We start from the raw sequence: 13,797 nt of genomic DNA, 5'->3' as shown, positions 1-13,797 counted from the left end.
TACTGTATAAGCAGGTATTATAACTCTTGCATTTTATAAAGAAATACAATTATTTTTACTAATAGGGCAAGCTGCATCAGAAGAGTTGATTAAGACAACTTTATCAACTCTCGAAGCAGTAACGCAGCATCCTGTCTTGTTGACAATCCATCGCTTGACCGTAAGTCTGACAACAAATTAAATAGTTGTGGGCTAATTGTCCTAATAGAATGTTTTGAAGATTGAGAAACTGTTTAAATTATGGCTTAAAATGTATTGTGGTTCTGTTTGACAGGAAGAATCCTTATGTTTATAGAGAGATTTAATTTTCAAAGCAGCAGCAAGACATTCAGACTCAGTTTACTATATTTAGTTGAGAAGTTAGAGGGAGAATGAGAAGGGCTTCAAGTTTAGAAATAGCAGTTCTTAAAATGATTTTCTTGTAAATATAACACTTGATTCTATAAGCCTTTCTTCAGCCTCAAAGCAAGTATGTTGCTATATATTAGTGAAAATTTCACCACTTCATTTGTCATTATGCTTTTAACATAGCTTGGAAAGACCACCTCCGACAGCTGAAGATCCCATTCCATCAATACTCTTCCTGATGAGATCATCATCAAGAGTAACAGTTTATAGAAGTGATGGTGGGTTTTTTGTTTCAGTATAACAGATTGCTTACGAAAAATTGCATTACAATTACCAAACCCACATACCGTAAGCTTCTTACGTCGCTAAAGATTTGTTTTCTTTGAAGTTTTTCATTAAATGATTTACTTTGAGCTAAACTAGCTGAAGCCGTAACAGTTAACGTTGTGATATAGTTGTCAGCAAATCAGTAGGTTGGAATGCTTGAATCAGTGATTGACAAATCATTGTAACCTGTACCAGTGCATTTTTGTGCCTGAATTCCTACCAAAGTATAACCCACCGTACTTACTGGGGTGGCCATTTAATTCAAACTGAAATTTATGTTTGTGTTGGAATTTGGTTAAGGGCACACTCAATATAGCACTTGATTTGAGAGAGGCATTAGCAGGAGTGATCTTAGGGACTATGCTAGATAAGAATGGGTGATCTTAGAAATTAGTTGCTGAATTAGAAAATTAGAATTAGGAAATTAGAAGCTGAATCCTATTTGGTGTGTGTGTTTGTTGAGTATTTAGATTATAAAGCCTTAATAAGTGACAATATTAAAATTAATAAAAAATATGAATAGGCATTAAATAAGTTTAATGTTTGTTTTCATTAATGCTCACAAAAGAGCGGTATTCAATTAAATGGTCCTTATGCACAAAAATCTAACCAATTAATAGTCAGAGGGGCAATAGTACAGAACTAAACAGTTCAATTTACTTCAGTGTGGCAAAGGATGTTCTAGAAAAGAAATGTAAATGTAGGTGAGGTATGAATACCTATTAGTATCTCCTTACATGCCTGTCAGCCTGCAAGTCACTGTATTATGACTATCATTCTAGAATCACCTCAGTTTTTAAAAATAATCGTTTTACTTCTGTGGGTTATTGGTGTGTCTTATATTGGCAGAAATATGTACTATTTTTTATGGAGGTCCATCAACATTTACTGAAATTGCAATACCTCGTGTCAGCACATTAAATAAAATTCCCCTGGCTGAAAAAATAGCACCAAGGAGACAACTCCCCTTTACAACCCTTCTTCCCCTGCTCCCGTCCCTACGTTCAGCAGAACAGTATATTGAAGCCAGGGAATGACTATCCCACTCTCTTTAAACTAAGCCCTGGCTACCGGTAGGTGAGTTCTATTTAAGTATCTAAATTTCTGAGGAACAGTTTACTTCATCATGTACATTGAAAGTTTTAGGTGTTTATTCAGAATCTATCTGAACACATTGGTTAACCTTCTGTAGCTAGAGAAAAAACTTCCTGCCTGTCCAGTGCTTGTAAATTTACGACACATAGCACTTCTGTAGAATAGTTTCCCTGATTTAGAATAGGTGTATATTGAAATTTATGAACTAAAAATAATTACATGCATTATATCCAACATTCACATTATATTAACAGCTTTTTCTTTTTTTAGAAAATAAAATCTATTAGTTCACTTGCTCATTTTCATAAGTAACGGTCCTTCCTAATTTAAAAGAGCCCTCCTGACACTCAGCAAATAGCCATTCAGACATGAAATAAAGTGGAGAAATTGCCTTGTATTTGGCATGTTAAATTCAAGAAATTGTCCACTGCAATGAATAATCTCTAACCACATCTGCTACTAGTGGTGCAAACTAATTAGTTTAATACTATTTACAAAGTCTAGTGTGCTAATTATACTTGCATATACAGCATACATTGCTTTGGCGGAGAGTGGTACTTCATCTCCTATGGTGCATACAGAATATTTTTAGAATTGCTGTTACTCAAGGGGTATCTTCTAATTGCTGCTCGCTGAGCATGACTAGAATCTATGAATATAAACGCCAGCACCCAGCGGAACTTGGTGCTTTTTTAAGAAGTTGAAGCAAGACATGTTTGAGCTTCCAGATCAATATTTAAGTGTAACAGTGGTTAATAGGGAACTCTCTTACTGGAGAGCACTGTGTACCCTAGGCTGATCTCTGAAGCCTGGGTGGCTCATTGAGACAAAATCTGTTACAAGCAGCACTTTATGGAGGGGGTGGGGGGGAGCCCAAAACCTTCTTGAGGGGTTGCATTTTTTCCACTACAACTGTGATGTTGCTTTAAAGTTTCTAATCAGAAGCTAAATGCATTTCTAATCAAGTTTAATGAATTTAATAGAAAGTGAGGTTATATTAAGCAAGCAGAACCAGTAAGTTTTTCAGTTCAGGTCTGGTTTTAGTTTAGCTACAATGGAAATTGTGTAAGTTAATAGGAATTTTAGAGCAACATTTCAGGTTCTTTTCCAATCTGAGAAGAAAAGAACTGCTTGTTCTGGGTTGTAGTTCATGTTTGATTTGCCTTTGCATTTGTACCTTGAACAAAGAAAATTGAATAAATTGATTTTTTGTGATCAAATTTCTGATTACCATCAACCTGAAGTCAGTTGTTGAGAAGACTCATTTCTGTGGGGACTGACTATATTATATATTGCTCAGTGTGATAAAGTCAAGGGCAGTTAATTGAAAGTGCTGAAATGAAAGCCAGTAGGGAGCAGTAATTTCATTTTGCATGCAGTTGTGTGCATCTTTACAAGATATAAAGACTAACAGTAAGTGTGACTCAGCAAGTTTTGACAAAACTGTGGATTTCCAGGTATGCAAATGTGATGATGAAGGCCGTCGAGAAAAGTCTCTATAGACTGGAGTGGAATATAAACCCTGGTTTCTTAAACTGACAGAAGTCCAACTGCCTGTTTCCTCCACGTACCTAAAATGGAAAAATATTTATTAAATTCAGATAATAAGTGTTACAACAATATTTATTTTCGAATTTTGGTAAAGGTTTAGATATAATTAACTGGAAAAATTCTGTTCTGACTGTATCATTTGCATTTTTCTTTTCTCTGTTAAGTATATTTATTTGCCTGAAAAAAGGACATATGCTAATTGAGAGCAGTGATGAGGTTCATAATGGCAGGCAGTTCCTGTTCCTTTCTGTATTCTAACTAGCTCACAAAAAAGATCTGTATTCTGCACAGATGATCTTTTACCCAAAACACGGAAGTTCTCTGTTTGAGGCAAAAGTTGTCAGCACTGTTTCTCCTCCTCAAGGCTTTAAAACTTATTTTTAAAAATCAGGCTAAAATAAAAGCACCCTGAACATGATGAGTTGCTTGATGGGAAGTCAAGGGAGAAGCAGTATGACATGGAAATCTACTGGTTGACAATATATGAGTTGTTATTTTCACCAAAGATGACAACACAAGGGTTAGCAACTTCTGCAAGTGCTTTTTTCTGCTCGTCTTAGTCTTTCCTTGATTCAGCATCAGTGGTGTTCTTCATCCACAGCCTGTTCTGATCTAACCACTGACACCTTAATTTTGTCAGTGTAGAATATGACTATATTAACATATTATACAGCATTTCTTCAATCACTTCCCCTTTTCAAGTAGATTAAAATTCTACACCCCATGTGGCTTTCTGTCCGTTAAGCTAATCCACATGACATGAGACTTTTTGTGAAACCAGTTCTGTACTAATTGCCATATTGAGTTGGTCAGTCAGTGCTGTCTCTTCCGAGAAGTAAGGAAAAAACCCTCAGTGAAGAACTACTTGTAACTCTTCTGGAGATCTTTTAGCATCATTTTTCTATGAAAAAGCTTTATGCTCAACAGTAATCAGAAAGACAACTAGATTATTAGAAATGACTGGTAAAAGATCAGGAAAAAAAAGCAGAAAACGTCACTATGCTGTGGTAAGTCTGCGGTGCCCTCAAGCCTTGAATACTGGATGCAGTTGTGGTCATTCACTCTCAAAGGGAATGAAGCTTAACAAGAAAAAGTACAGCTCGATGATGCGAGGAGGGGCTGAGTAGATAAGAACTTCAGCTTGGAAACAAAATACTTGAGAGTGTAAAATTATGAATGACATGGGAAAGATGAATTGGAAATAATTATTCATGGTTTTCATAAAATAAGTGGATATCAAGTTAGCTGCTTTAAAATAATCAAGGAAGTGCCTTTTCATAAGGCATAATTAAAGTGTGGAATTCAGTGCCGTAGGTATTGCACATGCTAAAAGTATAAATACATTTAAGATAGGATTGGACAAATATCTGGGAGAAAAAGCTAGTAAGCATTATTAAACAAAAATACAGGTACAGCATCAGCTCACGAAGTTTCTTAACTCAAGAGTTACTTTGCTAGAAACTAGAGTTGTGCTTTATGCTTGGACTGTTTCTCCTACTCTTTTTTCTACTTCTTTCCAGTTGTCAGAAACAGGATTACCAGGTTTGAGCTACTTTTTTTTTTGGTCCTGTAGATATGTATTATAGCTGGGAGATGTGCATGTAGCGTGTATGGAAGTTTCTAGATTTCATTGCTATTTTGGGTACTGATACCAGCACAGTTGTGCAGCACAGCCTTTGAATGCCATCATTACGGAATTATACAATGGTGGCTTTAGGGATTTATCATGAACTGGATATCAGGCTATTTAGAAGATGGTAGAAACCCAGATATAGCTGTGATCAGATTTGAACTATCTCGTCTGTTTAGGCTTGAAGAAGTGTATTTCCCACTTTATTTTTTGTAAGGAATCTTGGTGATAAAGACTGAAACAAGAAAAATATCTGACTACCTTCATGCATCTGTGGAGATTTGATTCCCTGTAGATGTCAGCAGTCATTTAAAAGAAAAAAAAGTGAATCCTTTTTTGAGTATTCTTCTATTTGTTTCAATCCCTCTAGAAAATGCCAAAATACTAATACCGTGCTTCTGTATACATAACTTACAGAAACTTGTCCAATTCACTGGTGAATTTATTAAAATATTTTATGTACTATTACACTTCAGTTTATTTCACCTCAGTAATTACTTGTTTAGCTCATATCTTGTTTACAAAATTGTGTACGCATTAGTAAAAAACCAGTGACCCAGATGGCACGGAGAGAAGATGAGGGTTGCAGAGTTAGGAAGCATCTGAATTAAGGTCCATGTACAATTTAATACTTGCTTCTCCCTTCAGCATGTGCATTCTGATACGCTCTTGCATCACAAAATAATTTTCCATAGGATTGGTGCTTCGTTTAGTTGATCTCCCCACCACACCGAACTGACATAAGACAAACACCTGCTATGGAGAATTTCATTCTAAACAGTTTCTTTGCCAAAACTGAGGTGCGTCTTAGAAAAAGGTCAGAAAAAGTTACTACAATTATTTAAGACCTAAAGAATCTTCTTTACAATGACAGTTTAAAATGAGTTTATCTTAGAAAAAGACTTATGACTGGCTTAACGACATTCACTAACGTGGAAAGGCTACTGTTAATACTAGATGACAGATTTGAAGTTTTAGAAATTGAAGGTGCATCACACTGTTGTATACTGCCATCTTAATTGGTATCTGTCTGAATCAATGCCGCTGCTGCTGAGTGATTCATAATATTCTAAATCCCTACATTGCTTCAGATAACTGAGAGCTGATTTTTCCTCTTTTCTGTCTCACACCTGAAATTTACCACTTCCTCTTCATTTGAAAAGCATTGCAGTAGGTTGAACAGGTTTTTTGGGCTGGAAGACCTTAAGTACATACATTTTTTTAATCCTACTTCACAGGTATGTTATAACTGATAAATTACCATTTGTGGAACAGTTTAGAAACCTGCACTAATGGAGTTGCTGGAGTGTAATGTAGTTTTATTATTTATCTTATTGCATATTAACTGGAAAGACCAGGAAATATTTCAAAATTATGAAATATTACAAAAGTCACAACATCTATGATATATAGCATTATCTATATAGCCGTAAAGGCTGTTTGTCCTTGCAGGAGTAGTTTGACTTCCATACCTCAAGCAGAGTCCTCTTTTATTGAAAGTATCTAACAAAGGCATCTTTTGGAATTTTTTTCAGAAGTGAAAAGAAGCTAGACTAAATGAATCTTTTAATGTCAGAGACTAATTTAGCAGAGACCACCAACTAACAGTGAAATAGTTGCTAATTGTAGTTATTGCTGACTAGAAGCTAACTTAATTTAGTGACCCCTTTTCATATATACTTCCAGCTTCTATAGATGTTTCTTAATAGTAGCTGCATAAATCTAGAGAAATTCTATCTTCTGGTATTAATCAATTAAAGAAAACACGTGGGGGATTATAACACAGTCTTGTTACACCAAATCCTGTCCATGGTGTAGTAAGAACCTACACAGTAATTTTATTTGTATAAATAAATCCAAGGACAAGCTGTGTATCCACGATGCATACTTAAAAATTGCAGGGCTGTCCATCCATCCTCTCCCCAAAAGCAAAGCATGTCCTGTCTAAATAAATTATGACTTAAGACTTAGCGATTCATTCTCTTATAGAGAATACTAATAATACACTGTTTTTGTACTATTAGATATATAAAACTGAGATATAGCCTAGTTTGCCATGAGTTGATTTCAGATGGAACTAAGCTGACTAGTCCTGTGACAGATGATTAATCTGTAACAATACACTCATGGACAATAAAGAGTTGACTGGATTATTTTCTTTCGTATTTCAAATCTTAAGTCTGTAAATTTAAATTTTAATGGAAGACTCTGTGTTACCAGAATGGAAGGAGTTAAAATTTTATCAAGACTCTATACTAAGCTTAAGGATATTTCATTAGAGGTAGTACATCTGTCCTGATGTGTTTTAGTTCTGTGCAGGTTTGTTTTAGAAGGACGTTTCTTCTGAACTCTATTCGATGATTACTTTATGGATTAAAGCATCAGGATTAATAGATATTCTAATACTCTCTTTTCTTGGTTTCTTACATCTGCACTGAATTCTGCATTTTAAATTAAAATTCACTATCAATGAATGATACCAAAGTTACTCTTGTTTTCTATATAAAAGTACATAACTGTCCGTACCTCTGACAGTTTACCAAAGAGAGGTGAACTTGATGGCTTTATAAGTGTGATTATGGATGAATTTCCATGACTGTTCTTCTCTTTGATTAAGGGCTCTGGCAGTGGAATAAACATAGATGATAGTGTATCTCTGTTCTATTTTTTCCCCTGTGAATAATCTAAGCCAGATCTTTCTAATTCTGTTTTAGGCTGAAGACTGTATCCTCGCACCACTAGTTTCTTTGGTCCGCAGTCAGAATGGTAAGTATATGGCCACATCAACTACAGTTTCCACAAATTCCACATTTTGTTTTAATTAGACTTCAGTGTGGTCACATTCTTGGCACCTTTATTTTCAAGTGGAATGGAGGCTCTTCAGCTTGCGGTTGCTCTCACAAACCACATCACTGCTTTTAAGCCACGAGGTCATGGCTGAGGAGAAAGGGGAGAGCCTCGACTCAAACAGCAAGCTTCTGTCTCTCGTTAGAGAGTCGCTGCTGCCTCAGTAAGTATAATATTGCTCCTGTAGTGGGGAATAATTTGATACTCAATCCGTTTCGACAGCGTATTTGTTTTAACTACCCCTTTTATGTTTAAGTGGTAAAACGAAAAGAGGAATAGCTATTACCTCTGCCCAACGCCTCTCTCGTAGGTTTATTTAGTACTTTGTCATATACAACACAAACACAACTTCTGTGTGACACTCATTTGTGATACTGTGCCTCTGGCTGCTCTTGGAGGGAAACAAATTTCCCCTAGCTTTTGGGCTGTGATTCAAATACTCCTCTTTGTTCCCCTAATAAAGTCAGAACATTCTAACAGCAACATCTTTTTGTCTATTTTGGATATTGTGCCCTCATGTAAGATGTTCTGAAATCCTATGGAATGGCATATAACTTTTAAAAAAGGAATGGTACAGGATGGATTAGTCCTCCATGATCCACTCAGGGGTTATTGCCTCTAAATTACTGTCCTTTCCTGCTGCCCCAAGCAGCAGAAAAACCCTACAGCAGAGTAGATGAAACTACAGCCTGTGGGCCAGATGTGGCCTGGAACTTCATTTATCTGGTTTATGGTCAAATGAGGCCTGTCGTGCAGGTGAGCATAAAGACAGCTCTCTGTGTTATGCACATGCATACTGTGAGCTGACAACATCTGTGAGTAGGGGAAGGAAAGCATGAACGCAGGATGAGTACAGTAAAGACGGCTCATCATTTATCTTTCACATCATTCTAATAATGTTACAGTGTATTTTAATGTGTGGTCCTCAAAAGTTAATAATTGTAAATACTTGGCTGCCCTAAGTGAGGAAATTGTTCCCCACCCCTACCTTAAGTGGCAGAAGGGTGGAGGAATGGATGCTGGATTATGATCAGAAACACAGTGCCTTCCCCAAAAATGAGACTGTCTCTTGCTAATTGACCAATGTTCTTACAATTTGAGGACTAAATTTCTGTCCATGCAAGATATGTAATCTTTTCTCTGTGAGAGAGAATGGGAAAGGAAATCTTAGAGCTCTATAGAGAAGCTTATTTTCACACCTTTCTTCACACTGTTTTTTTTTCACTGGGAAATATAGAATTTATTATGTATTAAAATGGAAACTGAAAATGTTATTCTAAAAATAGACCATAGGCATTATTAAGAGCTGTCAGATACTTTTCTTCAGATAGGGAAGACACCTGGAGTCAAGCGAGACCAAGTTCTCTCCTTGCTCTGAATCTTACCCTTTGCAGACATGCCCATCTTACAAAGTGTTTTTCATTGAACTGGGCAGGGGGTGGGGAGTGTCATGCTAATTCCAAAGTAGAAGGAAAACAGCCAGTATACTGCTGTCTCTAAGCTAATTAGCTCAATTGAGTGGCAGGGCTTTTTGGTCTGAGACCAAATATGATCTTACTTTGAGGATTTCTGTTGTGCTAGCTTTGCGTGCATTGCATTGTAGATGTATGAAAAAAGGGTCTTGCAGTGGCTCATAATCTTGGTTCAGGCTTTAAGTATTTCCTGAATCAATTCCTTTATCTCACCCGTAGAGATGATGATACTTGTATTTGAAAAGCACTTTGAGATTATCTCAAGAAAACAATAATTATTGAAGTTTATGATGTTTGGAATATATTGGGACTTGGTATAAAGAAATTTTATCCTAGCTTAGGAGCATAGTAGAGCAGTATGTAAATCTTCCAGTGATTCAGAAAGAGTTAACTGGTGCCTGCATATTTAATGCATTGCTTGAACCTGTGATTTGAGCCAATCTCCAGTAAATGTGTTCACCTGTGGGGAGCAGGTAATCAAGGCAAGGCTGCACGGGGGAAACAAAAAGCAGAGGAGGGCTTGAGGAATTTCTGCAGGAAAGAAAACTCAAAGTCAATTTTGACTTGAAAGCCTCAAAACTCAGTTTGGAGAAGATTCAAAAAGAAACTAGGAAAAGACTAAAGCGTCTGCTTTGGATGTTAGAAAAGACACGAAAGGTAAGGGGTTTTTTTCAACAGTGTTCTATGTATGGATAGGAAAATATTGATGGGAGGTCGGAATGAATCCTCATACACTCTGTACAGTTCCCCAAAGAAGCTTTATCTGAATGCAAAGGGGTCTGGCCTAAATCTAGAGAGAAGGGAGCTCTAAGATTCGATGTAACCTACTCGTGAGGATAACATAAAGCCCTATCCCAAGAAGTAAGAGTTACTTGAAAACTCTGAGAGAGAGAGCGAAAAGACAACTTGCCTGTATTTAGAGGCTGAAGAGATGTTTGCTGATGTTCAGTCTTTCTGTTGCTGGACAAAGGATAGGGCAGAGTGTGACTTAGCTGGAAGACAGTCAAAAGAGGAGGGGAGGGATGCAATGGCTGTTTGTTCATGGGCAGTCTGTTTGGGGAAGTAGGTATTTCCACCCCTTTTAATTCTGCTTTTGAAGAAGCTGGTGAGTATGGAAGAGAGGGACATGTGGGTTTAACATGGGATGTTCTTTTTAAGGAAGGCTATAATGGTACTCATTTGTGTACATATCTAGTATCACAGATCTAGTACCTGTGAAGAAGATAGATGGATTGACCTTGTACACCGCAACAGGTTGTCTTGACTAATTGAAGTAACTCTTCATCACAATGTCTTTGGAATCATCCAAGAATGGTCCAGTTTTCAAACTTCATTTGAGCTACTGTTCGTAGTGGTACATCATCTATTAAAGACCATTAAGGTGCATTTTAGAGTCGTGTTAGTAATGGATTGATCCTCTTATCATACATCGTGATGTTCTACATTAGCGTTTGTTTACATTTCAGTATATTCTGAAATGGTCTAATATCCTTGCCCTTGATTTCAAAAAAACAAACAGTAAAAATACCCCCAAACTCTCTGGAGTTCAGTGTGGTGCTTTTAATTGGTTTGTGTTGCTAGAACTGTGATTCAGTTCACAAGCGCTTGTTAGCATTGTGCATAGATTATCTTCGAACCTGCTGTAGTTTCTTTGCCATTATACTAGAGGGCTAGCACCAGTTCCTGGTGAATTGATTAATGTGGGCTTACATTAATGGCTTTAAAAACTTTGTTCTTCTCATTAGTCGTTTTAGTTTTCTAGTTTAAGGTTGAAGTGCTCCCTTTAAAAAGTAGATCTATTTGCTTCTAAATTACTTCCCCGTTCTTACGTGTTTTCTTGTTCTCTGTAATGAATACAAAGAAGATAATATGGAGTAGTTCTGGTAACAGGTAAGCCTGTAGGGCCTAGTCCAGCTGAACTGAACAGTAGAACTGCATGTTAGAGGTGTAGCACATTACGGAGAAAATCACAATGCAGATGGATTGAGAGAGATTGTCAGAGGATGATGCAGTTTTATTAGAACTTTGGGGAATATTTATGTAGATTTTAAACCTGATTCTGATTACACTAGCCTCACGTCTATGAAAATGGAGTTGTAAAACCCGCATTTTCTTGTTAGAGAAATAATGCTAATATAAACCAGCAAAGAATTCATATGATCTTTGTTATTCCTGTTATTTGGTATAATAGTTGCATATATCCGGCTTTACTGAATAACACCAGGCAGAAAAACTTACCCAGAAACAGGCTCTTGAAATGTTGTGTGTCAGCTAATAGCACTGTTGTCAAGTTACACAACATTGTAATTCATATCAAAGGCAGTAGTCAGAGTTCGTTATTGCAAATGAGTCCTCACAGCCTAGTTGTGTACTGACTGTAATACTAATCACCACTTTTAATGTAAAACACAACTCCTTAGTGTTACATTTTATAAAAGTTCCCCTTTAGTAAAGAAATTAGCTATTAACCTTATGCCTGTAATTTTGTTTCCTCTTTCGTGTTGCTGATCAATTGCTGAAGGTGTAGGTTTTAAAAATGCGAGGCTATTTGATGTTACTGTTAATCAATTCTTGAAAAAAGTCATTTTGTAAGGTTCACGTATTTACTCCTTTAATGTAAAGCATTAAACAGAAGGAGGAAATACCATTCATTCTTGGTTATTTTTACTTTCAATAGTGAGTTTTTGCCATTGTGAATATAAATGTCAAATAAAAAGTAAGCAGGTAATGAGAAAGGGTCAGCTGGTTAGGGTGCTACAGCTGGAGCTGCAGACGAGGGAATTCAGTTCTGCCACAAATCCTCTGTTCAGAATGAAGCAAATCTAAACCACGACCCAATCCATTGTCTTGTGTTCAACTGTAGGTGCCCAGAGAAGACTCTAGGAAGAAGGCAAGTGAGTGGCAATAATTTCTGCAGGCTTTCTCAGCCCCCTGTGAGTTTTCTTTCAGAAGCCATATAAGAAGACATGGTGTTCTGTAGATAGTAGCTATTGATGAGTAATTTTCCCTTCATTTACGTGAGTTCAAAAAGATACTTGACAAATAACTTTCAACATTTATAGTTATTCCATAGCATCATCACCTGCATATGAAGATTGATTATCTTTAGGGGTTTTCTTTGGATTTCTTTGTTTACTGTGTCACTTGCCACTTAATTTGATGCCATCAAGAGAGGCTGGAGCGTAACCCTCTGTAGAGTGAACACAGCCTACCGACTAGCTGGATTTCCCTGAAGAGAGAAGGCTGGGTTTGAGGAAGAGATTTGGAACCTGGGTCTCTCTTACACTTCTGAGGAAGACATTTAGTAACCATTAAAACAAAACACAACAAAAACCCAAAACTACCCTTTTTAAAAAGAAAAGAACACGAGTAATATGAGAGACTGTGAATCCTAAATGGGTATTGATTACTGAACCTGGAAGATAGGAGCATTTTCAGCCTTCATATTGGCTAGATCAGCCAAATCCCTGCTCAGTGTTCTGAATATTGCAAATTTGATTTTAGGCCCATATTCTCCACATATATAAAGATAGATGCTTTTACTTTTTATGACTGGAAATTCTAGGACCATGAGGACACCTAAATCCTCATGCAGATCCAACTCAGAAATGCTACTATTCCCAAATGTTTTCTCAACGGTTTTTTGCTCATGCTTTTTTTAATAGAGAAATCGTATAGTTTAGATAGTTTTTTGTGGGTTTTTTAAATGGAGGAAATATTCAGAGGACTAAAAGGTATCCTTGTTATTGTAACACTGAGTAGTAGTGTTCTACATGCTTACAATTTTATTAAATTAGTATAGATAAGGTTGTTTTGTAGCGGTGTAGTTAATATTTATTAAAAATAATTTTTAAAAGCTTCATTTTTACCTAGATTTTTTTTTTCAGCTCAGGATGGATTTGCCGTTGTGTCTTCTTTCTTTCAGTAACAGAAAACAGGTGTGGATTTTTAGCAAGTTCCAAAATGTTTCCCATTCTCGTCCCTAGGGACTGTGCCTAGAAAGAACAGTTAGAGGTAATCACATATGCAAGAACTGCAGTCTCTACACAAATTGAAATCTGAAAAGTTGATCTGAATTCAGATTTTAATTCCATTGTCGAATGGATGGCTTAAATTCACTTTAATGGCTCTTTTCTCCTTTAGATATTCCTTAATTATTTTTAAAATATCTAAGAGATGCTTGATTACAAGTGCTTCTGAAGAAATGATCTTGCTTTGCAGAAGGCTTGCCAGTCTTCTGTTGCATCTCTCTTTCAAACTTCTGTCATTCTGCAGAGACTGTGACAGCCCTTTTGTCATGTAGTAGGATGAAGTTTCATAGGAATTGAGAACACTTCAAATCAGTGTTATTTGACTGCCTGAAGAAACGATCTCTGGTGTGTGAACTGGGACTTTTGCTTTTATCTCACCCACTCCCTTCCATTTGTCCCTGGTTAGCCATCTCTCTATTAATCCAAAGGGTTTTTTTTTTAATTTTAAATTCAGTAAGATTTTTTTTTTTTTGAGGGGGGGGATATGTAGAAGGAT

At 36.5% G+C, this 13,797-nt stretch overlaps 1 protein-coding gene across 1 annotated transcript in view; it reads left to right on the top strand.

Moving 5' to 3' along the window:
• LOC137665743 (serine/threonine-protein kinase ULK4-like) overlaps window positions 1-13,797 on the top strand; it is a 28,894-nt gene that overhangs the window by 220 nt on the left and 14,877 nt on the right. The window contains exons 3-5 of the mRNA XM_068405122.1: window positions 66-160; window positions 7,666-7,717; window positions 7,817-7,961. Coding sequence (XP_068261223.1) covers window positions 66-160; window positions 7,666-7,717; window positions 7,817-7,961 — 292 coding nt within the window. The remainder of the gene's footprint in view (window positions 1-65; window positions 161-7,665; window positions 7,718-7,816; window positions 7,962-13,797) is intronic.

Source organism: Nyctibius grandis, chromosome 7 (genome assembly GCF_013368605.1).
Source record: "Nyctibius grandis isolate bNycGra1 chromosome 7, bNycGra1.pri, whole genome shotgun sequence".
NCBI classification, from domain to species: domain Eukaryota; kingdom Metazoa; phylum Chordata; class Aves; order Nyctibiiformes; family Nyctibiidae; genus Nyctibius; species Nyctibius grandis.
This window is presented reverse-complemented; position numbering and strand designations above follow the sequence as displayed.